The sequence below is a fragment of the Notolabrus celidotus genome, chromosome 6 (assembly GCF_009762535.1).
Source record: "Notolabrus celidotus isolate fNotCel1 chromosome 6, fNotCel1.pri, whole genome shotgun sequence".
NCBI classification, from domain to species: Eukaryota; Metazoa; Chordata; class Actinopteri; order Labriformes; family Labridae; genus Notolabrus; species Notolabrus celidotus.
Window position 1 is genome coordinate 21,860,827 of NC_048277.1, and position 26,224 is coordinate 21,887,050.

The window sequence follows — 26,224 nt, forward strand, 5'->3', positions numbered from 1 at the left end:
ATGCTGACACAGGGGTGATACAACTTTGTCCGAGACACTGTACTTGCTTGGAAGAGAAGAGTTCTTTTACTTACCAGTGGCGGCATGTGTCCTCTGTGCATCTGCCCTGTGGTGATCTGCTGCTGTGCAGAGGGCATCGTGCCCACATTGAAGGTGTCAGGGCCTCCTATGGACCCAGAACGAATTATACCTGGCAGTGCTACTGAGCCGTGCTCCACACGACCCACTCGGTTAAACTGCTGCTGCAAAATTGTGGACCTTACACAGGAGAAAAGAGATATATGTGGATGCTGAACTTCATAATAAAGTGGTTTTATCTGTACTTTTGAAACAATCAAATATATAATCAGTGGTGGACAAAGTACACAGCTTCATTACTTAAGTCAAAGTATAGATCCACCAGGTCAAATATTACTCCAATAAAAGTTGCTCAGTCAGATTATTACTTGAGTTAAAGTACTGAAGTCCTTGCTTTTAAAAATACTTAAGCATTCAAAGTACTTTTAAAAATCTCAAAACGTTGTATTTTCACAAAGCATGAGTGCAGTCAAGACTACATAGGAGTACATTATGTTACATTTATCTAGAAACCATTCCTTGAAATCTCTAAAAACTATACCATGGATAAAAACAGAAACTAAGTTACTCCAAGCACAGACAACTTAGTTTGAAATGTTCATCTGGAGTGAAACAAATGTTACGTAGCTTAACACGCTTTCTCAGGTTGGACAGTGAATGTTTGTATGTTTGGGCAGAGTGAGAAACAGGGAGAACATTGCAAACGATACGTATCATTCTTCATTTCAAAAACCTCTAACACGGGATTAAGATATCGTCATGGGTGTTCAGGTGGAGAATTACAGCCATCATTACCACCTCTAAATGAACTGTCTGATCTGAGTGAAATTTGCTCTGTGTTTGCTCCACATTCAACCGTGGAGACGCACCATATACAGGTACGACTAAACCACTGAGACAAACAGAACTACACAAAAACATTTTACTGTCTCAGCGATCAGATTTCAAAAAAGAGAAGGAAATTCATGAGCTGACTTCAAAGCAAAAGTAGTGAGTAACTAGAGCATTGATAGAAATGTAGTGGAGTCAAAAGTACAATAATAAGTCAAAGTAAAAGTAGGAGTAAAAGTAATAAGTATCCCAAAAAATAATACTCAAGTAAAGTACAGATACTCAAAAAAATTGACTTAAGTACAGTACTCAAGTAAATTTACTTTGTTACTGTCCACCACTGTACATAATATAAACAGACTATTTTTTCACATACTGCTCTCTACAACAGCATTGTCATTTGCAGATATAGTCTATTTTCCTTCGAGTTCCTGAAGAGAGGTTCTTTAAATTCAGATCATTGCTCCAGCTGATAATGCAACTGTCACAAAATTATAATTAAAACAATTATCATGCTAACAAATGTTCCCACTGCGAGCAAGCATTGTCAGAGAAAATATTGCGCGGAAAGATGTCTGTTTTCCTGCCCAGCTCAACAGATGCTCCTGACTCTAATGGTTAATTATGGCTTGTTTTGAGAGGCAGCAATTATGTTTTTGTGCTGAGGAACCACAACATGAGTCAATTGGCCCATAAGCAGCAGGAATATGATGCCCCATTCTGCCAGCGAGTGGTTTACTCAGAGCCATGTGGATCTCTCCGGTGACAACACATTTCTGAGCTCTGTGTGTGTGTGATTGGAGCGTCAGCCTTACCTTTATTTGCATCACTTACTAAATTACATTATGAAACTTGGGAGGGACGGAAACCTACTGAGAGATAAGAACGACTGAATATAACAGCTCCAAATGAGTTGACATCATGACCTGCATGATGTCTTCATTTCTTAATGGTGTAGAAGGTAAGAAGTTGATTATTTGGCTTCACCCTGAGGCTGGTTTTTGTGTTCAGCTTCCCAAAACAAAAAATAATACAAGGAGGTAATTCAATAAATTGTAGCCCGGAGCATCAAGAATATCGGTTTGAATGTTTTAAAATTAAATTGCTGTTTTTGTGTTTAATTTTAATATCAATTCTGTTCAGGGCACTAAACTGGGCTGGCAGAAATGTAATTACATGCACAGTTAAACAGTGAGGTTAAAATTCACGGGAAATATGTAAACTGTGCTTGCTGAATGAAAATGGTCAGCCATCTCCTGCACTCAATCTAAAACAGCGAGGGAAAAATACAGTAGATAAAAAATGAATGCCACTCACTTCTTCGGGGATACAGATTCCTCCAGCATGGTGGATTCTTCATCCCCCTCAAGGCCAAAGCGATCCTTACTCTGCTTCTGTTAGGAGAGGAATAACAGACATCACAGTCAGTAATGTAGGCTGGATGTATGGAGAACTAGAAGTACAATGGGTTGTTTTAATTCATTGTTTTACATTGAATATTTCAGTACTTGCCTTTTTAAGAATAATATCAATGTATCCAGCAATAAGTTGGGATATCTGCTCTCCTTCTGTTGTCTGGACTGAGTAGTAACTCTCTTGGTACTCGCCGAAATCCTAAATGATGCATCGAAGACAGCAGAGATTCAGGCCAACACTTTTCAACATGTCTCTAGAAATGATTTAACATCCTATACCTAACCCAAGCCTGCCTAAGTTAAAGTTTGGAGGGAACTTGGCAAACCTTTCTTATTCCTCCCCTTTAAAAGAGAAACAGTGCGGCTTCTACAGCGCATCCTATTCCTCTAAAGAGCTGATTAAAAATAAGATGTAGTGAATCTCATAACTCACTTCAAAGCTTTATGCAGAAACGTAAGGGTGAATATTTTTAGCTTAAATCAATGTTGGGAAATATACCGTGGAGTATTTTCTCAAATCTGCATAATCTATGAATCTTTAAATGTAGTGCTCTTCTCCGATATAAAAGGGAAAACAGACAGCACTGTTGCCAACAGCTGGTTAAGAAAATTGAAAATGCTTTCAGATAAATAAAACATCCAAATATTGCACATTCTTCCCTGGGCATCTATTGTTAACTCAGATGAAATAGCCAGCTGCAATTCTGAAAACATTCAATAATGGAGTCCGAGGTCTCCACATTTTTGAAAGGACTCTTGTTTGTGCTGGAAAATGAAAACTATGGGAAGATTGAATACGTGATACAGAGCTGTGTAAATCCCAGCGTGCACAGAATAATTGAATATGTGCACAGGATTATGAGTGTGTAACGTGGGAGCGATGCAGAGAGTCGCACAGTACCAGGGTGAAGCTCTTGGGGGAAGCAGCCCATCTCTTCACTGTCGTCAGTGGCCAGTCCTGCACCACATCCTTCGTCTTCTCATCTACTCGCATCACTGACTCTTTGGTTATCCCAAGCAGCCGCGGGACCAGCTTATTTTTACCCTTCATCTTTTCCTGTCGGATAGAAAAACATCAGACAACATTAAGTCGGTGTGAAACACCTACACAGATGATTCATTGAAGGTGCAAATGCAAAATTGTTGTGCCATTCTGCTGGTGTGATCGTAATACACATGCTGTGTCCGTGGCTTTAAGCCCCAAATGGAGGCGGAGAAGGGCAGCTGTGAAGTGACCCAGCAGAGTTCAGTCTTGTTTAACGGCTGCTTTATTGAACAGGGTCTCCACAGACTTTAGTCACTGTCAGCACAGCAGCATGGTGCTTCCACCAAGCGCTCTGCCTGACCGGCTCCAGTGCACTCCACTCTCTGCCCACTGGAAAACTATTACAGCTCACTTCAGAGACTGAGCCCACACTTGGCTCCCCTCCACGGGTGCAGAGGACGACACAAAAATTAGCTGTTTGAAGAGACAGGGGAGTTCACGTACCTTTTCTGTCTCAGGGCTATTTTTTTTTCCTTTTCTTTCTTTCTTTCTTTTTTTCATAGCCAGGTCTAAATGGAGAACTCTGAGAATCCAACAAAGGCCAATAAGTGGAACCGCTTCAAGGTTCAGGGCTCTTACACACAAGGATAGATAACATTATGCCAGTGATCATGATAGCCTTATACAAAGGTTTATTAAAAAACCCACATTGTTTTAGGTTGTGTTACTTGAACGTCAAAGTTATCAAAGTTGTACTCAAGCAGGAAGTTTGATTTTCTAATCTAAAGTGTGCAGCTGGCGTATTAAATTATTTCAATTTGCTTAACCTTGATCATTCATGGGGAAAATTTTCATGTGCAAAAGATAACAATAGAAGGGGGGCTGTATATTGTACACACCTGCATGCATGGCTGCAGAAAGTACACACACTTTCTCTCTCACACTCACACTCACTCACGCACACACACACACACACACACACACACACACACACACACACACACACACACACACACACACACACACACACACACACACACACACACACACACACCGAGTTATTGATTTCCCATGTTAGGTATTTCCATATCTGTAGAGTTACAGCAAGAAGAGCTTTCAACCTTAGATGTGCAGTAATTAAAGTCTGGCAGACGGAAAATGGAAGGTAACAATAAACTCTGAGATTTGCCTCAACAAAGCCAGGTCTGCGCTTTTGCTTTGCTAGCATCAAAAAGAGAGTGCAGCTGGAGTGAATTATTTAACAGAGTCTCGAAATCTCCATCACTGCACTCCTCCTCATCAAACGCAGACAGTTCCTATACATGCATACACACACACACACACACACACACACACACACACACACACACACACACACACACACACACACACACACACACACACACACACACACACACACACACACACACGCATCTCACTGTGTGTATACCACCTCACACTGGCACACAAAGAAAAAATCTTAACCCTGCACTCTGTTTCAACTTCAGGGCCAAACTTCCATTTAGCGTCCATTAGGACCCTAGCCGACAACTGCACTCTTCCTCTTCTTTTCCCGCCTCTCTTGTGCGTGTTAGTTACCAAATGGGCTGCTGTCAGAGAGCTTTTATAATACCTGCTGGTGTGACTTCATCCCGCTTATATGCTGCACTTCTATTCCACTTTTGTGTTCGCCAAACCAGAACAGGACAGAATTGCAATTGTCACAAGTAGTTCAAAGCACTGAGAGCGTGCAGTGGAACTGTAAACACGTAAGCTTGCACTGTGCAGCTTCTCATTTGAGTTTTGTTTTTTTGGGTGTTTTCAACAATTATTCATGTTTAAAAGTGCTATACACATCAGAGCGCAGATGCATTATCTGTTCTGAGTCGATTTTCTATAAACAAATCTCTCACTAAGCTGATATTGCTTGATATTTCATATTTCTGCCAAATTATACCAGTTACAGCAAAATTATGCTGGAAATAGAGTACATGGTGTGCTGTAATTTTGCAAACATGGCAACATCACTGAATCAAATTTGAAAGCGGTTAAGGGATCAAACTGGCAACAGATTTGGACAGGTTATTTGGTCATTGTGCCCAGCCATTGTGTGCCTGGTAGTTTAAAAGTTGAACCATGAAAATCACAAGTCTTTCATCCCCTGCATCACAACATGTCTGCCTGCCACCCCTGCTTGGACCACTCCGGCCAAGTCTATACAGCTTCACCCTGTAGGCCTAAGTCTCGAACTTTTCCCTCTAAAGTGCTCCAGGCAGACTTAGGCTATGTTCACACGGCAGGCAAATGTGGCCCAAATCCGATTTTTTCAAATCCGATTTTTTCAAATTAGATTTAGACCACTTCCATATGGGGTCCTGAATCAGATACAGATCTGATTTTTTTTTCAATTTGATGCGCATTTGATAGGCTACTTTCACGTCACTTTATAGCGGCACACGTCACAATTCTGCGCGGCGGTAGCCTTGCAAAAATGGAGGATAGCAACGATGGAGTAAGTAAATGGAGGACAGCGAGGTCTTGGACCATATAAGTATATGGGGTGACACTTCCATACAAGCAAAGTTTGCACTACACAGAAACTTTGTAACAAAGGCGAATGCTGACTTCCTCCATGTTTATGTCTGTGAAACAGCTGAATGTGATGTCATTGTTACCGTTCTTTTGCGCATGTGGGGCAGTTTCGGAGCTGTAAATAGTTCACACTGGAATCGGTTACAGGTCACATTATAAATGGTAATGTGAACAAAAAATCGGATTTGAGCGAAAAATCGGAATAGAGCATTAAGCCTTGAAGTGTGACCGTAGACAGAGACATTATATGTGAATGCAAATTGTCTCTTTAAATTAATTTAGATTGAATAATCCACATTCATCAGACCAAATGTATAAAACCTATGACTACTGTGTTTAAATATGCACCGCATCTAGGGATGCAAAATTCCAGGAATTTTCAAAGTTGGAAACTTTCCATAGGAATAAACGGGAATAAACCAGGAATTTACTAAATTGGATGTTGGCTCTTAATAGGGAACTTAAATATAGTTGGGGAAAATATATATACATATATTAGCATAATCCTGACTAAAACCAGATTTCATGCAAGTACAGTTGAATATCTGTGCTATTCCTCAATCACATGCACACAGCACACTGCTTACTGCAGGGCTATTGAGACCACGCCCCCTACATGCACTGTGCATTCCTCCATCACATGCACAGATGACTTATACTTTGGATGGATGTCTGCTTATAACAAAACAAATATGTATGCTTGGATATGATACCTTTCAAGTAAATTACCCTCTATTCCCAGTTAATTCCCATTAATTCCCATAATTCCCACGGAAAGTTTCCACCCCTTTGCAACCCTAACTGCATCATATGTTCAATGCACCAACAACACCCCAGATACATAATTTTTCACTGTCCCTGCATTATGAAGGATCTAAAGAAGGGAAACTTTTGAAATCAGCCCTTGTTTTGTTTAAAAACCCAGTTAATCTGGGGGTTGATGACAGCCTGTTGGATCATTGACTGCTTGTGTTTCTTCACATGGCTGACTTCATTAAGGGATATCAGTGCATTTTAAAATCTCATGCATTAAATGTGATAATACCAAAAACATGCAGCCGTTATAATCAATCTTTAAGGCATATTTTTTACAGATACATTGTAATGCTGTATTCAGAGAGAATGGGAAAGTGGATAGAGCAGAAAACAGGGGGAGAGAGAGTGGGGAGTGACATGCAGGAAATGGGCCGCAGGTTTAGAATCAAACCCAGGCCTCCTGCTCGAGGGCTTTAGCCACTGTACACGAAACACATGACTAAACCACTATACGGGTCTTGCAGACTGTTGTTTGATCATAGTGTAATGAATTTAGTACATGCAATACATTTGAATTTTCTGGTTTCTGCTCTTACCTTGACCAGGAAGAAGGACACTCCGTATGTCTGCAGCGACCTGGCAAGCTTCACATACTTCACTTTTGCTTCAATTTCCGTCATCTCTCCACAGTTTTTATGATCCTGGACAAAACAAGAGCACTTAAACCTCCCCCACCTGAGACTGATCATTACATATGTTATGTGTTACGTGATCTACATGTTTTGTATTATGTCAATTTATGCCTCAACGGGGAACAAATTACTATAATTCCCACAGGCACGGTCACCAGTTTCAAACGCATTATTTTCTTTAAATGCAACATACGAGCAATGACATGTACATACCTGGAATATTTTCTTCTCTGACCCTCTCTGCTTTATGTACTCTTTAGGTAGGAACTCCTTCAGGCTATGGAAAAATGACATTTTAACACGGTTACCCTTTTCAGCTAGAGGCATTTCCTTTTCTGTTAACATACCTCAACATATGAGGTCATTCTTGCCCTACTGTCTACATATCAGAAAACCGTTGTAACAGCTGACATCACCCCTGAGCTTTCCACTGAAGGAAATCCCTGAAGCAACAGCCTGGAGATAACCCCTGTATATACACAGCTGTGAGCATAACACATGAAACCCCAAACAGAGTATGGTTTTAGTATAAATGTTTGTGTTAATGCATGTTTTAGGAGAGAAAATGCTTACTCAAGGAATCCAGGTTTGTGTTTGTGCTCCACGTGGGGTCCAAACTGGATCTGAGCCTGGATCCCTGCGAACTCACAAGCTTTATCAAAGGAGACAGGGTGGGATCCGTTCAATATATCATCCCTCGCCTGGAGGAGACATGATGAGAGGGTTGGGGGGTGGGGGGGAGAGTGGAAGGCGGAGTAAGTTTTGAAGCATGGGACTACAAAGGCATGAGAGTTATCCTAACTTCAGCCAAAACAGCTCCGTAATGAGCGCTTCGCTTGTGTGCTTTGAATGCAGCCCGGCTTCAGGGAGGATATCATCTAACTGAATGAAGAAGTATATTTCTAGAGCAGGGACTGCACAACTGAGACTTATCCACACAGGGGAGACAAATAAGATTTGTTTGTGACAATAAAAGCCATTCTGCTTGTTCTCAGATATAGCAGCTCCTACAATTTGTCATCACAGCTCCATTACGTGTTATTAAAAGAGGAAACACATTAGAGGAATGCATCAGACTTTCACAAAATCCCATCTGCATTACAGAGTAGCCCCTAATATGTTGTGAAGAAATGGAAAGCCTGCTTTTTTTCTGTTTTGTGTTGCTGAGACATCACTTATGTTTCGATGCGTTTTCAGCCAGACTGTCTACATCATCTTCTGCATTTAGCAGGATGGAAAAGGAGAAGCCATTGTTGACATCTTTCAAATGGATGTCAGTGTCTGCTGTTTTCTCCAGGGGGCAGTCAGCTCTGCCTCTCTCTCTCTCTCTCTCTCTCTCTCTCTCTCTCTCTCTCTCTCTCTCTCTCTCTCTTTCTATGCCCTCTCTCACTTCCTCTTTCTAGTTCACTGCTGCAAAATTAATGGCTCCAAAAGCTGAGAGGCCTTGCTATCAGTGAGAATGGCCCCATCAGTGCTTTTAGCATTAGCATATCAGCACACGGTGTGGACCCCGGCTCATTCTTCCGTCCCATTACATCAATGAAAAACTAAGCAGCAGCTTACTGCTGTAATGAGGACAACAATCTCCTCCACTCACAATCAAGTCCTTTCCCCAGTGCTATTCACAGTGGAGTGCATAAGCTCTTACAGAATACAAGAAGGCACTCTAAAATTAGCCCTCACACATGCCATTCACTCCGGTACACTCTGTTCACAAGATTGTGTTATTGTGAAGTAAGATACTGGGAATATAACCGGGAAGACAAGATGTTAAAGTTTAAATTTTAAAGTCAGCACTGGTTGGTGGCTGCAGAGTAGTTGTAAAGGGTTATGATTTCATTAAAGAGACCCACTTTAGGCAAGAAAAAAAACACAGATTTGCTGTGAGAGCCTCATTGTGGGTTCACATTAAGTTTACAATTTGTCCTGCAGATACAGTAAGATAGAGTGAGTAAAATTTCAAAGTAAGACGGCATGTTGTTATGACGTTTTTGGAGTTTCCTTGTGATGCGTTTGCATATTCAAGTACGGTGTCAGAACTCAAGAAAAGCTTATCCTGATTTCACAGCACCCTGATACAAACTGGTTCACTGTGTATATTATATGGTTCGTTTAGAGTAAGATCTAAACCTTAATCAGGTTCTGCAGATGTGTCCTCAACCCAAGTCTCCAGCAAAACTAAATTATTCAGACAATAGCTGTAGATAAAATTAAATATGGACGTAGTATCCGTGACATCACCCATCTGTTCCTGAACGCTGTTTTGAAGCCAATCAACGGCGGCAGCCATATTGGAAATGCGGAACTCAACCAGGCATAGTGTGACCTAAAGGGGCGGAGTTTGAGCCTCTAAGCCAACAGCTATGTGTTCCCGTCCGGGAGTCAAGTCAGTCATGTCCTTATTTGGGCAAAAACTCGTAATCTAAATATCTTCTGAACCGTTGCGTTAGAAAAAAATTCACCCCCCGTACAGTGTGTGCCGATAGAGAGATTAGCTACGCAGAGCCAAGCTGTTTATTGAACCAGGCTGTAAACATGTTTATTAATGCTGCAAAGAACGTCTTTTTTGAATTGGTGTCTATTTGGTTTCCGGTGTTTCTGCAATCAGCCTCAAGCGGATGCTCGATGAATTGCAGTTTATAACACTTCCGCATGGGCTTCATAGTTTGAGACTGGAGGTTGCCGCTTGAGCTGTAGTGGTGATCTAAACTCTAAAATGACAAATAGAACTATGAGCCTACAAATGAACCTATCCCTGCTTTCATGCGGCGCAAGGCAGGGTACACCTCGGACAGGTTGCCAGCCTATCACCTGGCTGACACATAGAGACAGACAACTATTCACCTCACACCTACGGTCAATTTAGAATGACTGAATCTGTTGGACTGTGGGAGGAAGCCGGAGTACCCGGACATGCAACATGCAAACTCCACATAGAAAGGCACCTGCCTGGGAACTAGAAACCTTCTTGCTGTGAGGCAACAGCACTAACTACCATGCAGCTCACACAATGGATACATAATACGGTTTGTTGCAGAAATTTAACAGAGATTTGACACCAAAACCAACATGTCCTTGACTGCTTACTTAGCTAGAAATAACAGTGTGACACTATCTTTTTTATCAACACAGACACTAGTTGGTAGGGATCATGAATATAAAAGAGTAAAGCAAAGTGAATAGTGAGTATCGTTATCTTGCTTATTACCCAGCTACCAACTTAAGACATCAACAAGCCGACAAAAATATTGATTCAAAGATGATTTTATTATTTATTTATACAGCTCTTCACGAGTCCACGGTCAATAACGATTTCAAGGCTACAGATTCTACTCAGCCACCTAAAAGAAGTAACAATAAACTGAACCTTCAACACACAGCCTTGCTTGTTTGTTATAATTCACATTAAACTGAGCTTTTCATGAAACAAGGTGTCAGGGACCTCTGCAGGAATATTTATGTTGACATTTCTGTCCTCATTCAGCTCGGTGTCTTCTCAGGGCTTCTCAGTGACACAAATTTAAACATAGATGCGGCAAATGTCACAACACTGTTGCCATTTTCACTGCTGCTTACAGTTTAAGTTTCCTCACAGCAATCGGCTACAGTCACCGCTCACCAGCACTACTGCCCTTGCCTAGATTGAAGGACAGGATCTTGCTCCACTTCTCACTTATCAGAGATGGTTGCAGCCTAGTAGCTTGTAAGGCTGCTCTCAAATCTGTGCCCAGTAACTGTCATTATTTCCAACTTTCTAGACCAGCCTGAGATGGATACTAATGGTTTTGCCAGGGGCGTGTGGGAATATGTGGCCAAGGGTGGCACTGGCACCCCTTGATATCCAATTGGCCACACCAGGGGCCACCCCAAAATCCTAAACTATGATTGGCTGTTTGCCTTGTCAGAGGAGGGGTTTCTGTTAAAATCTATATTTTGGGATGAGTTAAAAGGCTGACAGTAGATTTCTTTATTAGTGCCCTCAAATGTGACTTTGAAAAAACATCTTTTGTAAAGGCTGATTCATACTTCTGAGTCACCCCTACGCAGAAGGTCTCTCTGATAGTCCGGTCGCCTGCCTCCGGTCCTGCTATGATCTCTGTTTACTTTTCCACAGCAATTCAGAGCGTTTTATGTTAATCTACAGCTGATACATGTTGCTGTTTATCATACAGACATGATTACATGAAGAATAGAGAGGAGGAGAGGAAATACAATGCTGCAGAGTGGACCAATCACAGGCTTGTGGTCTGCGTCGATTCTACGGGTAGTTACATTATGGAGGAGGTGCACATCAGCTACATGCGTAGGCCTCTGCGTAGGTACAGGAGCTATGCGGACCTCCGGCATAGGCTAAGCCGTCGATTCCACGCAGAAGTATAAATCAGCCTTAAGTCCTTAAAGAATTAAGCCTAGAAGATTTATGCCACTTTGTTATGTTTTTTTTTAAGTCAAAAGGAATATAACAACTGTTTAATACTTTAATGAAAGTAGGTTGTGAAGACAGAAACGGAAATGTTATTTATTTGTAAATGCACTGGCCACCCCTGCCTATGTGAGAGCCTCAGTTGAGCCACCCCGGTCAAAAAGTTCTGGACACACCCCTGGGTTTTGACACATAGTTTTAAAATTGAGAATGCTAACAGTAACCAAAATTTTTGCCAGAGTGTCAACAGGCAGAGGCAAAAATTGACTGACTTCTTTCACGGATTGATTTGATATAAGTGTGATCAGGTTGTTCCTGGCACCCATTTTTTGGATGAGAAGGCATCACTGTTGTTATGGGTTTTGACCAATCACAATCAATTATTTAACACAGCCAGGTAATAAAAACTGTATGCGTTAAACCACTAAATCCAACATGCAGAACTCATCGCAATCACATGTAATTTTGAGTTTCATTACAGGATCACCATGATATAGTTTTAATAGTAATGGTGAATTTATGTAGGTTGAGCAGCCTGGTCACAGGTACATGTTTCTATTAGCTCAAAATGACCTTATAATTCTACCATCAATGTTGTCGACAGACTCCAAATTTCTCATACCTGATTTGGCCAATGATACAAGCGCTGGTACTAGGACACTTAAATAGCTTTGCATGAGTAGGAGCAAAGCACAAGACATCAGAAGCTGTGACACATACTGCCAGAGGCTGAAAACACTGAGGTCAGCCAGTCCACCACTGCCCAACAGAGCACACGGAGTATAATACAGCCTTAAAAATACATGCTGACAAAGGGATCCAATTAAAGCAACTAATCCCACAGTGTTAGATTGGGAGTGCTGTGTTTAAATCAATAATTAGAGGAACATGTAACGGTTAAATGCCCTGGGTGATAAAGTTTTATTCTGAAGACAATTCCTCAATATTTCAGTTTAAAAGGATAAATTGGATATATTCTGTCGGCTCTGTCAGCTACAGTGACAAATGTAACCTTTCAACGTCCTTTCTTGTCTATTTCTCTGTGCAGTATATTTTCCCATTAGGCAAAAATGCTTCATAAGCACTTAAAAGGATGAGGCTATTAAAAACCTTGAATAACTGTGTCAATGATTTTAAAGCCTTCAGGACAGCAGGTCCCTGCTTGAATAGATGGAAAATAGACACAAACTCTCTTTCTGTCACCTTTTTATGTTTCAAACAGTATATTTTTAGAATCAACTCGTGAGAAAATGTAAACGCAGAGGAGCATAAAACACACAGTGATGCTATTGCTATATTGGTTTATCCTGGTCTTAGCTCAAATATATGACAGAGAGGGAGTGGCTGCGTAGTAAAAGAGATTAGTCTGTTACTGACAGAGCTTTCATTATACGGTATGTGTGTGTGTGTGTGTGTGTGTGTGTGTGTGTGTGTGTGTGTGTGTGTGTGTGTGTGTGTGTGTGTGTGTGTGTGTGTGTGTGTGTAGATGTTTGGGTGGATGGGTTTGAAATTATGGAAGCTACAAATCGTAGATAAACATTTGAGATCATCGCTGACTGGCAGGCAGGGATGCTCTGTCAAAGAAAGGCCAGCAATAATGTCATCATCTGCACAATCTGAATCCAATTACTCAATGCTGTTGAGTTTCTCAGAATTACAGCAATTGTAAATGATGAGCGATGCAAGAGAGGGAATAAGGGCATTACAAGCTGTGGAAAGAAAAAATAAATAGAGGCAGAAAATAAAAAGAGAAAAAGAAGCCTGGGGTTCGTTCCACTCTGCTAAAGATCCCTCCTCTGGCTCTCTTTGGCCTTTTAGCACAGTGACAAATTAGCACCACGGCCATGCAAAGAGTCTCTGTGATCTGCCTGGGTAACAATCCGAGTGTTTGTCAGGGAGAGAACGAGGGAGAGATGGATGAGGAAGAGCAGTAAAAAAAAAAAGGCAAAAGGAGGCGGGGGCAGGGGGGCGGGGTTGTTATTGTGAAAGGAAATATGAGTGTGTGTCGAGAGGAGAGCATGATGTGCACTGTGCTGTGATGTGTGCCAGGGTAACAGGGTGGGGATGTGTGCGATTATGTCAGAATGTGTAGGAGATGGAGAGGGAGTGGAGACAGGCGAGCTGGAAGGGAAGGAAACAGAGGGTGAAAAAAAAAGAGATAAAAACAGGAATAGACAGATAGAAGGGAGGAGAGCAGCTGGGAGGGTGGGTGGCTGGATGTCTTTTATGAACATATTCAGGAACTCCCAAAGCATCAGCAGCCACAGAGAAGTCAGCGCTGAACAACTATACATATTTCAGACATGGTCTATAAATCTCTCTGAGCGCTGTTTCTGAGCAGCTTTTGTGTGGGAAGGCATGCAACATTCATGCTAGTAATGTATCAATACACTGACTATTTGCCATGCCAAGTGTGTGTGAGGGAAATCCACACACTCCACACATGTTTGAGTCTAGGTGTCAGTGGGGAGCTCTTCTCCCCAGGCTAGTGGGGCTCATTTGAATGCAGTGATGTGTGCAGCAACCAAAACCCTGACTAGTGCCGTACTAGACTCAGCTGACCCCCCCTCAGGGAACTCTCTGGTGCCAGCAGGGCTCCCTAGGTTTACAAAACTGTTAGAACAAGCCCTGCTGAGCAGAAACCCTCACACACTCACCTCAGACAAAGAGAGTCAGATACCAACTTACTGAGCACACACAATACCTCAACCGGATGATACCAAACCGAAACAAATCATCTCTACAAATCTGCTTGTGTATTAAATCCTGACTCTCTTAGAAGAAATCCCTGAACCAAGTTGTTTCCCCAACTTTAAAAACACTAATAGGAATTACACAGGGCATTTTGGCAGGTTTTTAATTATATGATGTTGCTGATTAGTGGATTTATGATATCGTACGTAGAAAGGGATATTATCAATCGCGAACAATGCTAGCAAATTTATGATATTAGTCTTGAATACAACCATACAGAGCATGCCTAAATAAACTATAAGAACAGTTAGATGCTACAAGGCTAATCCAGCGTAGTCTAGCCTCAGGCTATTCTGAACTATCCATAGATAGATAGACTCTTTAAAACATCTGGCCATATTAAGGTCAAAGCTGTGCAATAGGCCCTACAAACAGCAGTGATTTGGCTAAATGTATGTGTACTTGTAAAAGACAGATTTATAAAATCTTATTACCCAGCTTTCTTACTGATCTTCCAGCCATGTAAGATGCTTGATTCTGAATGGTCAAAACCCCTTGACAAACCCTTGACGACGGTTATTAACTTTCATTAACAAGAGCAATGTCAGAGGCAGGGGCGTGTCCAGAACTTTTTGACCAGGGTGGCCAAACTGAGGCTCTCGCATAGGCAGAGGTGGCCAGTGCATTTACAAATAAATAACATTTACCCGTTCTGTCTTCACAACCTACATTCATTAAAGTATTAAACAGTTGTTATATTCCTTTTGACTTAAAAAAAAACATGACAAAGTGGCATAAATCTTCTAAGCTTAATTCTTTAAGGACTTACAAAATATGTTTTTTCAAAGTCACATTTGAGGGCACTGATAAAGAAATCTACTGTCAGCTCTTTAACTCATCCCCACCTCTGACAAGGCAAACAGCCAATCATAGTTTAGGATTTTTGGGGTGGCCCCTGGTGTGGCTAACTGGATTTCAAGGGGTGCCAGTGCCACCCTTGGCCACCCCTCGGGACACGCCACTGGTCCGAGGCCAACCGATCACACGTCGTGTCAAATCAATCCGCGGAAAGGAGTTCCGGCACATTTTGCTTCAACTTGTTGACACCATAGACTGGAAGGTGAGGTAAAACCCTTCCATTTACTAAAAGGTTAGAAGCCAGGTTATACGAGGGATGTAAGGGATAATGTATAGTTAGCAGGTAGTTATGGCAAATACTTGTCTTGTCTCACCCTGTCAGGATGCTATTTCCCATAACTACCTGCTAACCATACATTATCCCTTACATTGAGAACTCGCACTAAGTCCCTATTTTATTTCAAAACATTTTTTCAAAGTTATATTGTTGGGTATTTTCACCTTTATTGGATATGATATTTGAAGAGAGAAAGGAAGTAGAGAGTGGGTAAAGAAATGCAGCAAGTGGTCAAGGAGTCAAACCAGCGACCGCTGCGACCAGGACTACAGCCTCTGAACATGGGGCGCGCACCCAAACCGCTAAGCCAGCAGCACCCCACTAAGTCCTCATCTTTAAATCAACAATAGATCATGTGACCTTTTAGCTTCTTTGAGCTCTTATTTTTGTTAGCTTCTATTTTGTTTTCACAGCTTTACTGAAAGGATTATTGCTTCCACAGGACTCTGTATATTGTGTGTTGGACAGTAGTTAAAGAAAGTTACTAGTCTTTGAAAATCATGAAGCATTGATTGCTGAAGACTCTGATGCATATTTCAGACACATTTCAGTCCATGAAGAGCAGAAAAAAAGGTGCAATCCACACAATAATTAATACACCCTTCCTTCAAAACATAAAAAAAACCCTTAAATAAAAACACACTACTCACAAAAAAATTGCAGTCTGTGACAGAAAAAATATAAGAGTACAGAAGGTCATCGTCTCTCTCTGTTTATTGCTGCAGCAGCACAAAGCTGTGTTTGTGTATCTGGTGTACCTGAACATAGAGTAGGTTTAGCTGGACAGGGTCCCTCGAGTCCACATTCTGGTCTGAATAGAAGAACTTTCTTCTGAGCAGCAGAGTCTCGCTTTCCTCCACCCCCTGCTCTCTGAAAGTCCTGCTGTGGTCGAGCCAGTTCACTGTCCAATCAATACACACGCCGTGTTATCACATGCACTGAAATGAATAGACTTTCACTTTGAAAAAGATGGAAGTAGAAGTAGATATTGATGGCAAGATTAACCAGAAGTTTGAACCTTTCAGCAGATGTATCAGCTTGGACAGTAATCTACAAAATCAATCGCAGAGACGGCAAAATCTGGAAAGGTTGTAAACATGTCGTCTGCTTTTCTTTATTCTGAGATAGAAAAGTAGTTTTTGGCTGAAACTGCAGGATGACTTATTAACATGTTTTTATAATTAAATTGGTGTCCTCTGTGGAAAAGATAACACTGGTAATTCCATTAAACTTTGATTTTTCCTTGAAGTAAATTAGACTTGAGAGATAAACCACATGTCCTCATGATGAAGCAGAGTACGATGTATTAATGAGAAAACAAGAAAAATCATGAACTTATCAAGAAATCAACCACATTTCTGGAGCTTTTGCCAGCTCACACTCACAGTCATCATCTGTGTGTAGTTTGGCTTTCAGCTTTTCCATCTTCCTCTCATCCCGCAGCAGCAGCGTTCTGTCTTTCTTCAGCGTTCCCATTCCATCCTCCTTTTTTTCTTCCGTCACCTCTTGAATGAGTGAGTATTCTTCGTAGTTGGTGATTCCTGAAAAGGGAAAAAAGTTAGCCAGGGAACTCTCAGGAGGAGGAGGAGGAGGAGGAGGACGAGAAGACCTCACACCCGCACAATGACTTATAGCCGCGATAGAGAAATTCTTTCTGCAATTCTTTCGCACTCCCTTTTTATCTCTTTCGCTCGGCTTTGAAGCAGGAGTCGAGTAAAGCTGGAGCGAAGCCAGCAAACAAAAATGGCAGACAAGAAGGAGAAGAAGCCAAGCAGAAAAGAGCTACTCCAAACAAACATTTTCCAATAAATGTATCTGCCAGGCACACATCCCTCTTCTCCTCACTCAATTGAGCTTGATAGTGGTCCATTATAATTGAAATGTACCGCTTAGGGAACACGTCTGTGACAGGAGAGGCATTAGGAGGAACTCTTTAGTGTTTATCCCAAACAAGCTTGTTTGAGCTTGATAAATCATGCCCAATGTGCTCCAAACAACAAAGATTAGGACTTTATCAAGCTTACATTAATTCTCCAATGTGCTTTACAGACACTGGATTTAATAGAACAAAATAACAGGGTAATATAATGTAGCTGAGTGTGAAGTCAAGTGGCACGACTTGGACTAAAAATAATATCGAGGTTGAATAATTTAAGCCTTGGACAATGGTCTCAACCATTTTCATATTCCATTCCATTTATTTATTCAAACACTAGGATGACACATCGCGGGAGAACCTTCATATACAGCAGTGTCGAGCTACAGGCAACAATAGAGCTGATAAAAATAAAATCAACAAAGGAGGCTCGGGGTAGCATTAAAGCTAGGGTTGGTAGTCTCAGAAAACTAGCATGAATTTGAATGTAGCATTTCCTCAGGACTCCGTCTAACGTCTCCCCCCTTTCCCTCGGAGCTCCTCCAAAACGATGCCCCCACTCACATGCACGAGCACCGCTGATTCACGACCATATGATGGTGACTGATTCAAAACCGGTCCTCACCAAAAAATTATCATAGTGAAAGTTAAAAACACAAACAAACATGGCTATTGTTAGTACTCACAACTGTCATGCTAGCATTATCCAGTTGTCCTGGTGACACGATATCAGGAGAAAAATTATAACACATATAATACTGTAACAGCTCTACTGTTTGTTAAACGTGTTCAGTGTAGATGTTCTTAATTCCTACAGTGTTGACAGTCAGTGAAGGCATCAGGAGAGGTGTAGAGTGTGCGAGCGGGAGAGAGGAGAGAAAAGAGGAGAAGTTCTTCATTCATTCAAACATTGATTGTTGCTTTGTTGGTTGACGTGGTCACTGCCGACAGTGACTGGTTAGTAAAGATCAACGTGTTCATGAATCAGCTCGTCATCCCTACAGCGTCCGGACAGACACTACAATACATATACATTTTCTGTAGGACTTACTAAATGTCATTAATTATTTTGCTTGTCAGAGCCCCCGTGGTGAGGAATTTTTCAGACTCTGATCCGGACTACAGTCCTGAGCAAAGCACCTCATCGGGTCAGAGGGGACAGGCCTGAGGTTGAGCGAGAGGGGCAGTGAGAAGAGTCAGGGGAAGCAGAGGACGGGGACAGGGAGTGCACACTGGAAATTGTACACGCAGGAGGCGGGCAGAACAGCAGGACAGGATTTGATTGGTTTAAAATTTTGGACCCCAAAAACGGTGGTTTGTGTTTTCCCACGTTTACTCCGGCTGTAGATAGCAGCTTTTTTTCCACTCTTTTTTAAGAACACATTATGTATTGATTGCCATCGGGACATAAGGATCATTTTAACTAGTATAACAAAAGGTGTATCTAAATCGGACTACCAACCCCAGCTTTAAGAGAAAAACATGGATGTAAAAATGAAGGTAATATGCGGGACAATCACATACCTATTCTACTGCATATAGTGACAAGCAGCTCCCCCACTGTTTTGGAGTCATCCACCATGATGGTTTTCACTGCACCATCCAGCATTTTGATCTTTTGCGGCCTTTGTTTCTTCTTATACTCCAAAACATCCTGATAAAACATTAGAGGAAGCACATGACATCCACAACCAGCTGAGCAGTCAGTGACAGTCAACTACTCAGCAAGCAGGGAGGCAAAAATATCTCAGGACCCTCTCTGAAATGTAAATCACGTATAAAGATGATAAGCAACACTGACAGCTCTCCACCCCACACTACATGACTTAATCTTACTCCATTTCGCAGCATGTAGTAATCCAGGGTTCTTCCCGACTCCAGCCAGATTCCTTTCCGGGGGTCTTCGTCAGACAGGAAGAGGCCGTAATCTGACGCTGGAACACAAAGACAGCATGCAAATGTAGATGCCTATAGATTTCTATGTTGTGATTTACATTTTTCTGAGTCATCCACCAACCTTGTCCTGTCTGGGCCTCTGGGACTCTCTCTCTGATGATTCTGCATGCATCGTACACAGGCGTGGATGGCTCAAACTGCATCGTCTTCACCACGTTGCACTGGCGCACGCAGATCTTGAGCGACAGAGCAACCATCTTGGTGGGTAGTATTATGGCCTCACCGACCTACACACCTGGAACATATGAAGATAGAAAAACTGTTTAGGACGGTGTAAGATTAGCTGAGTTATCCTTCTGGTTATTATCCCGAATAGGTGGCCAACAAGTCCTTGCATGGTAAAACAATGCTTGCAAGTGTGACAAGAAAGTGTCAGGGGCAGAAAGTCTGGGGAAAAATCTCCACACTCATCTCTCTGGTTACATTTATTCCTACTGGCAACTGGTTAGTCTCTCCATTCTGACATGAAAGGGTTAAATATATGGACATCCCTTGCTTGATTGCAGTGAGAGTAGCATTAGCTAAACCAAAGCAACAGACATAACCTTTGAGCAGAAAAAAGGAAATAAGTGCAAATCCCTCTAATCATCAGGAATAACATGAGCTGAGTCAAAACACAGAAAATGACATTCCAGCTCTGTATCATTATCTGCTCATCCCCCCCGACTTGCTCTCTCCACCAGAAGCAGGCTTCACTGTGAAATAAATCAGTGGGTGTTCCTTTTTTTTCACTTTGTCACATGCTGCAATTAGAGTGAATCAATTCAGGTATTCTGGGTCTTGTACGTGCAAGAAAAGGAGAGAAAGTGATACTGCATAGAGTTTCTCCTCTTCCCTGACCTTGGCTTTAACAGGAGGAGAGGTGAACATGATGAATTGGGACGTCTATATCCTGGTGGCTTGTGCGTCTCTTACTTTACAATATCAGAGAGGAAAATCTAATTATGTCTTTGTCTTAAAAATAGTTTTTTACACAGTTAAAGGGCAACTTTATTACTTCTTGAAAAAAATAGGACACTATAGGGGTTGACTGATATTTGTTTTCGGGGTTGATACAAATACTGATTATTAGGAGTTCATGAGACCGATATCTGATCACCGACGCATTTACAGTAGAAATGAGAAACCTGTTGTGAGACGTCTAGCCAATCAGACAGTGTTGTGGGCGGGGCATAAGGTGAGACAGAGCGTGAAAACAGACCCAGAGGGAAAGACCAAGCTGCAACCTCCGGTCTAAATATATGAGTCCAACGTGGGAGTGCATAAAACTGCAGTTCATCGAGGATCCGCTTGAGGCTGGCTCCGGAAGTACTGGAAACAACATACACACCCATTCAAAAAAGACGATCTTTACAGCAGAAATAAACATGTTTACAGCCTGGTACAAAAGACGAGTGTAGTCTGGATAGCTCATTTCTCGATCGGCACACACTGTAGGGGGGGATGAATTTTTTTCAAACGCGGTAATTTTGAAGATATTGAGATCACGAGTCTTACAATGAGAGGCACAACTGAATTGATTGACAGGCGGGAACACTGTAGCTGTTGGCTAGGAGGCTTAAAGCCCGCCTCTTTATGTCACAATCACTCGACAGCAGCAATATGGCTATGGGAAAGACACACTAGCAGCAGAGCCAAAGTAGCAACTTTTTAATCAGTCAATTTTATCAGTGATCTTGTACTGTCAATTTCACTGTGAAGATACGCATGTTGTTGTATAGTGGTTTTATATTGTTGTGTAGCTGTTTTTACGATGTACTGTTTGTCTTTAACAGAGGCATTGTCTCCGTCTCCTGTCCAGGGTCTACAGATGTAAATAAGCTAATAGCTAACTCTGGTAGAGCTAGATGGCTGTCCACTGTCCTTGTCGAAATAAATAAATAGATAAATAGTTAAAACAAAATGTCAACACAGATAATCAGCCAAATGCAAAATATTGGCCTGATATTTGGCAAAAGCCAATAATCGATCAACCCTTATTATGGGCCTTTTCTACTACACAGTTCCAGCCCTACTCGACTCGACTCAGCTCTACTTGACTCGACTGTACTCGGTTTGAATACCTTTTCCACCAGCCCAAGTACCCACTCACGGTGGGCGGGGTCGTCATAACACAGCTGCGCGAAACTGCGTACACGTCATTTTGAATGCGACACAAACACAACAATTCCAAATAATGGAGGACATGGAGACAATGTTGTACTTGCTGCTCGGTCTGTGGCTTTTTGTCGCAGGCTGAGTGAGAGAGGAAAGCAAAAGAAGAGCAAAAGAGTTCTGATGTCGTTTTTTAAAAATGGTGGGTATGATTCCTGTGTAGGGCATTGTGCTCATGACTCTTCAGTGACAACATTCTCTGACCAATCAGTGGTCGGCAGTCCGTCGACATCACCTTTTAGTATAGGCTCAGCTTGCTTGGAACCAGAGCAGAGCAGGTACGAAAAACTGGTGTCTGACACGAGGTGCCGCGCCCGTGGAAACGCAACACAAACTGAGTAGAGTAGAGTCGAGTCAAGTCGAGTAGAGTAGGGCCAAGACGGGCTGGTGGAAAAGGGCCATTAGACTGGTACAAAAGGGATGCTGATATAACTGTATTCTAAGATTAGATTATTTTCTTTATCAAACTTTGCATATTCACATTGTTATTGTTTTATCAGGCCAATGATGTCCAAAACACAAAGATATTTTGAGTAATATCACTATACCCAGGAAAATGTTCAAATTAAAGAAATGGAAAGCTAATGATTTTTGGTATTTTTTGCTTAAAATTAACTCAATTTTAATCAAAACAGTTATAGTTAATTTATGCATTGATCCATTGATCCTTTCAGCTGTATAACAATCCAAATTCTATTTTAACTCTAACAGAATTGTAGTGTTTCCCCTCATGGCCAGATGAAAAGGCAAAAGTTCAAACTGTCACACTGACACGATTCAGATCTGAGCCACACATGGAGACAAAGAGTTATTTTGTTCCTCGGATCCACAGCTCATCCACAGGCCCTCTTTTTCCAACCAGAGCAGAGAAAATCCAAATTCTTTATAATGATGGAGTTGTGAATGAGCCCTCCTGTGACTGCGTCTCTGTCATGGCCATGTGTTCCCCTCCAATACCCCCCCACCCCCCACCCCTCTCTCCACCGTAGTTTTTCATCGCAAATAGTAAGGAAGACAGACACAAAGAGGAAGAGGTAATGGCGCTGCATGAGCTCTCCTCTGTGCAGGCTTGAGGAGGAGCCCCACAGAGTTTTTGTTGAGCAGTTTCTTGCACAGATACTCTGCTTGTAGAGAAGCAGCTTGAGACACCAGATTGACAACATGGCAGCAAAACATGGGCACATATGCAGGCACAAAACAACCACACAAACACTGGATATATAGATTGTTTAGATACTGGTTTCTCTGAAGTATCCTCAGAGAAGTCCATCTCTACCAAAGACAACAGGTATTTGCTAAAGAGAAGTGTAGGCCTGTTGAAGCTACAGTCAATTAAGTATTTGTTGTAAGGAACACCAGTCACTTCAGAGTTTAAGTACAGCAGAAACCGCATGATGAAACCCAGGAGGATAATGATAATCCCTCAGCTTTAAGTAGTGTGAGAGCACATTTTTCATCAGGATCCTCATGCAAACACTCCAATGCAGCAAACTCCTCAGCAGCTCTGCTCTCAAACATAGACCGATCCCCTTCTGAGAGAGAAGCAATGAGATAAGTTGTTTATGTATATCTATCTGCTGAATCTTATATGTTTTATTACCCTTTCTGTGTCATTAGGCAGGCTTAAAATGCGATTTTAAAACACTTTCTCCTCTAATCATCATCAGAAAAGAGCCCTGGTTTGAATTAAATTTGCTCACTACTCTAAATATTAGGAGATGAAATTGGCCAAAGAGCAGCTTGCTGAGGAGTCTAAACATGGACAATTCAATAGAGACCAGAGAAAAGGAGGAGCCATCTGGAGAGGATATAGAGCTCTAATGATTGACTGTGCTACCAGCAGCAGCTCAGAGCCTGCGAGGAACAACTGCCATGATTACTGCACCAGTCTGTCACACGACAAACCAGGACACAACTCGACAGAAAACGTATACTGTCCTGGTCTGAGCCCGAGCAGTTTCTTTGGATCAGTCTTCCAATGCTTTCAATAGAAAAAACTAATGTGAAGCAGAGTGGCCCTCAGGAGCAATACAGGGTGTGGAGTAATATTCCTTCAAGAAGGCAAGCAACAATGCTGTGCAGGGGTGCTTCAGTTTTGTGGTTATTTGATCAATACCAGAGTAAATGCCTGGGTGTGCAGAGTAAAAAGAGAAGGAACGATCAGTTGGTCTTTTAAAAGGACATACTGTGTTGAAGCAACTCGGAGCCACAGCCACAGGAGAATACACACTCTTTTATAGCTGCTTTGAAATTGCTCAGTGCAGAAAGTCAAAGTCAAGTTGACCATTTTCACGTCTGCCATTTTCTTCTGATGACATGCTCGAGTTGGGAAGCTAAAATGATGTGATAAATCCATACTGATGTGTTCCAGAGATAGACCAATTAATCAGGCCTAAAGGCAGTATATCAAATCTAAAACAGTTACTTTCTAGTGTTTACTATAAATTATGTTATGAAGTATAGAATAAAGCAGTTTAATATTGCTTCCATGATCGGAACCCTATAGCATAATCATAGACTGTATAAAATATGGACGTAGGATCTGTGACTCCACCCATCTGTTTCTGAAGCGCTTTTTTGAGGCCAATCGTCATCGGCAGCCATTTTGCTTCTGTCGAGCCTGTGTGACATAAAGAGGCGGGCTTTAAGCCTCCTAGCCAACAGCTACAGTGTTCCCGCACTGTCAATCAAGTCAGCTTGAGTCAGCCTCTCATTGGAAGACTCGTAATCTCAATATCTTCGAAATTGCCCTGTTAGAAAACAATTCACCCCCCTCACTGTGTGTGCAGATCGAGAAATGAGCTATCCAGACTACACTCGTCTTTTGTACCAGGCTGTAAACATGTTTATTTCTGCTGTAAGGTTCTGCTTTTTCCCATTCATGTGTATGTGACTTCCGGTACTTCGGAGCCAGCCTCAAGCGGATCCTTGATGAACTGCAGTTTTTAGTGCTTCCGCATTGGACTTATAATTTTAGACCGGAGGTTGCCGCTTGGTCAGAACTCAAGAAAAGCTTATCCTGATTTTCACAGCACGCTGATACAAACTGTTTCACTGTGTATATTAGATGGTTTGTTTAGAGTAAGATCTAAACCCTAATCAGGTTCTGCAGATGTGTCCTCAACTTAAGTATCCAGCAAAACAAAATTATTCAGACAATAGCTTTAGTGATGATCTAAACTCTAAAATGACAAATAGAGCTATGAGCCTACAAATGAGCCTATCCTAGTTTTCATGCAGCTCAAGGCGGGGTACACTTCGGACAGGTTGCCAGCCTATCACAGGGCTGACACATAGAGAAAAGTTTTTAACCTCAAATATTATTTTTTTACGATCAATTGTTTATTGGTTCTTTATCGGTGGTTTTGATATTGCAAAACATAGTGCAAGTTATGATTCAGCCATATCATTAACACACATGTATACATATAAAAATCTAAATATGAAAATACAGTGTGTAGTATTCAGAATTTATGAGTGAGTGGGCACTGGTGTTCTTTGCAGGACTCATGGAAGCACTTAATCTACTAATCTAATCTAATTACTACAGCAAGGCACAGATGTTTTGTAGTAGCTTTAACCAACTAGTAATATTTTGTGTTTGAGTATTGTATCATCTATCTGTAGACAGTTCCAACTGGGAAATATATCTGTGAGTGGATAGGCATTCCCTCACTGACAGTGTATGCGGCTGTTTCCAACAACAAGCTGCCATTTTTTATCAGCTGTGAGACCAGCCCAAATATTTTTACAGGACTCACAACCTGGAATATGTCAGCGTGGCATTATGACAGTATTTGAGCTACCCACCCCAAGTGGGACACCTAGGATATTGTCGCACTGAAAAAAGTAATTTGCATGGGAAAATGGTGAATCACCTACTTCAAAATCTACTGAGCTGCATTATAAACATTTGTCATTATACTCTAAAGTTATTACACATTTATTACTCCAGAAGGGCCCAAACTTACTTTCCTGATGTTTCTCTGAGGACAAACGGAGGATAAAAACATCAATATATAAATATATAAAAAATCTACTCAAAACACTCACACTCTCTCTCACACACACACTCACACACACACACACACACACGCACACACACACACACAAATGCATAATTTACAGAGTTCTTTCTGTAAGCACCAAATCTTTACAATCCCCACACATGCTGCACTTTCAAGGTCAGCCAATTAAACTGCGAGATCAGGGGAGAAGCAGTAATGATTTTCTGGTAAACAAGGCACTTACTGCTTCAGCTTCATTTTCTAAAGGACTGAAAAATGGAGATGCAGATGCAAACACCTTTTGTCTTACTTCAAACAAACAGCAGTGGTTGCCACCGAGTATAAAACATCCATGCAGGGATAAAGGGCAGATTAGTATTTTGACTCTAAAGCAAGCACACCTATCGTAAAGGATGACATTTAGATTCTAACAAGCTGTGATGCAATTGAAAATAACCCCAAAGCTCAAAAGTAATAGCCCGTTAAGCTGCAGGAAAAAGCTGTGGCTGGAGCTTTCGCTAACCTCACAAATATACTGAATTGGCATTTAATATAGCATATTATCTCCAG

General features: G+C 41.6%; 1 protein-coding gene across 3 annotated transcripts in view; it reads right to left on the reverse strand.

Moving 5' to 3' along the window:
* tln2b (talin 2b) overlaps nt 1–26,224 on the reverse strand; it is a 109,565-nt gene that overhangs the window by 46,874 nt on the left and 36,467 nt on the right. For all 3 annotated transcript variants that reach the window (XM_034685218.1, XM_034685219.1, XM_034685217.1), the window contains exons 2-13: nt 19,555–19,728; nt 19,374–19,471; nt 19,062–19,191; nt 17,047–17,202; nt 16,420–16,562; nt 7,923–8,050; nt 7,563–7,626; nt 7,254–7,358; nt 3,226–3,381; nt 2,422–2,523; nt 2,227–2,303; nt 75–258 (exon numbers count right to left, since the gene is read on the reverse strand). In XM_034685218.1, the coding sequence (XP_034541109.1) occupies nt 75–258; nt 2,227–2,303; nt 2,422–2,523; nt 3,226–3,381; nt 7,254–7,358; nt 7,563–7,626; nt 7,923–8,050; nt 16,420–16,562; nt 17,047–17,202; nt 19,062–19,191; nt 19,374–19,471; nt 19,555–19,690 (1,479 nt within the window). In that variant the 5' untranslated portion in view covers nt 19,691–19,728. The remainder of the gene's footprint in view (nt 1–74; nt 259–2,226; nt 2,304–2,421; nt 2,524–3,225; nt 3,382–7,253; nt 7,359–7,562; nt 7,627–7,922; nt 8,051–16,419; nt 16,563–17,046; nt 17,203–19,061; nt 19,192–19,373; nt 19,472–19,554; nt 19,729–26,224) is intronic.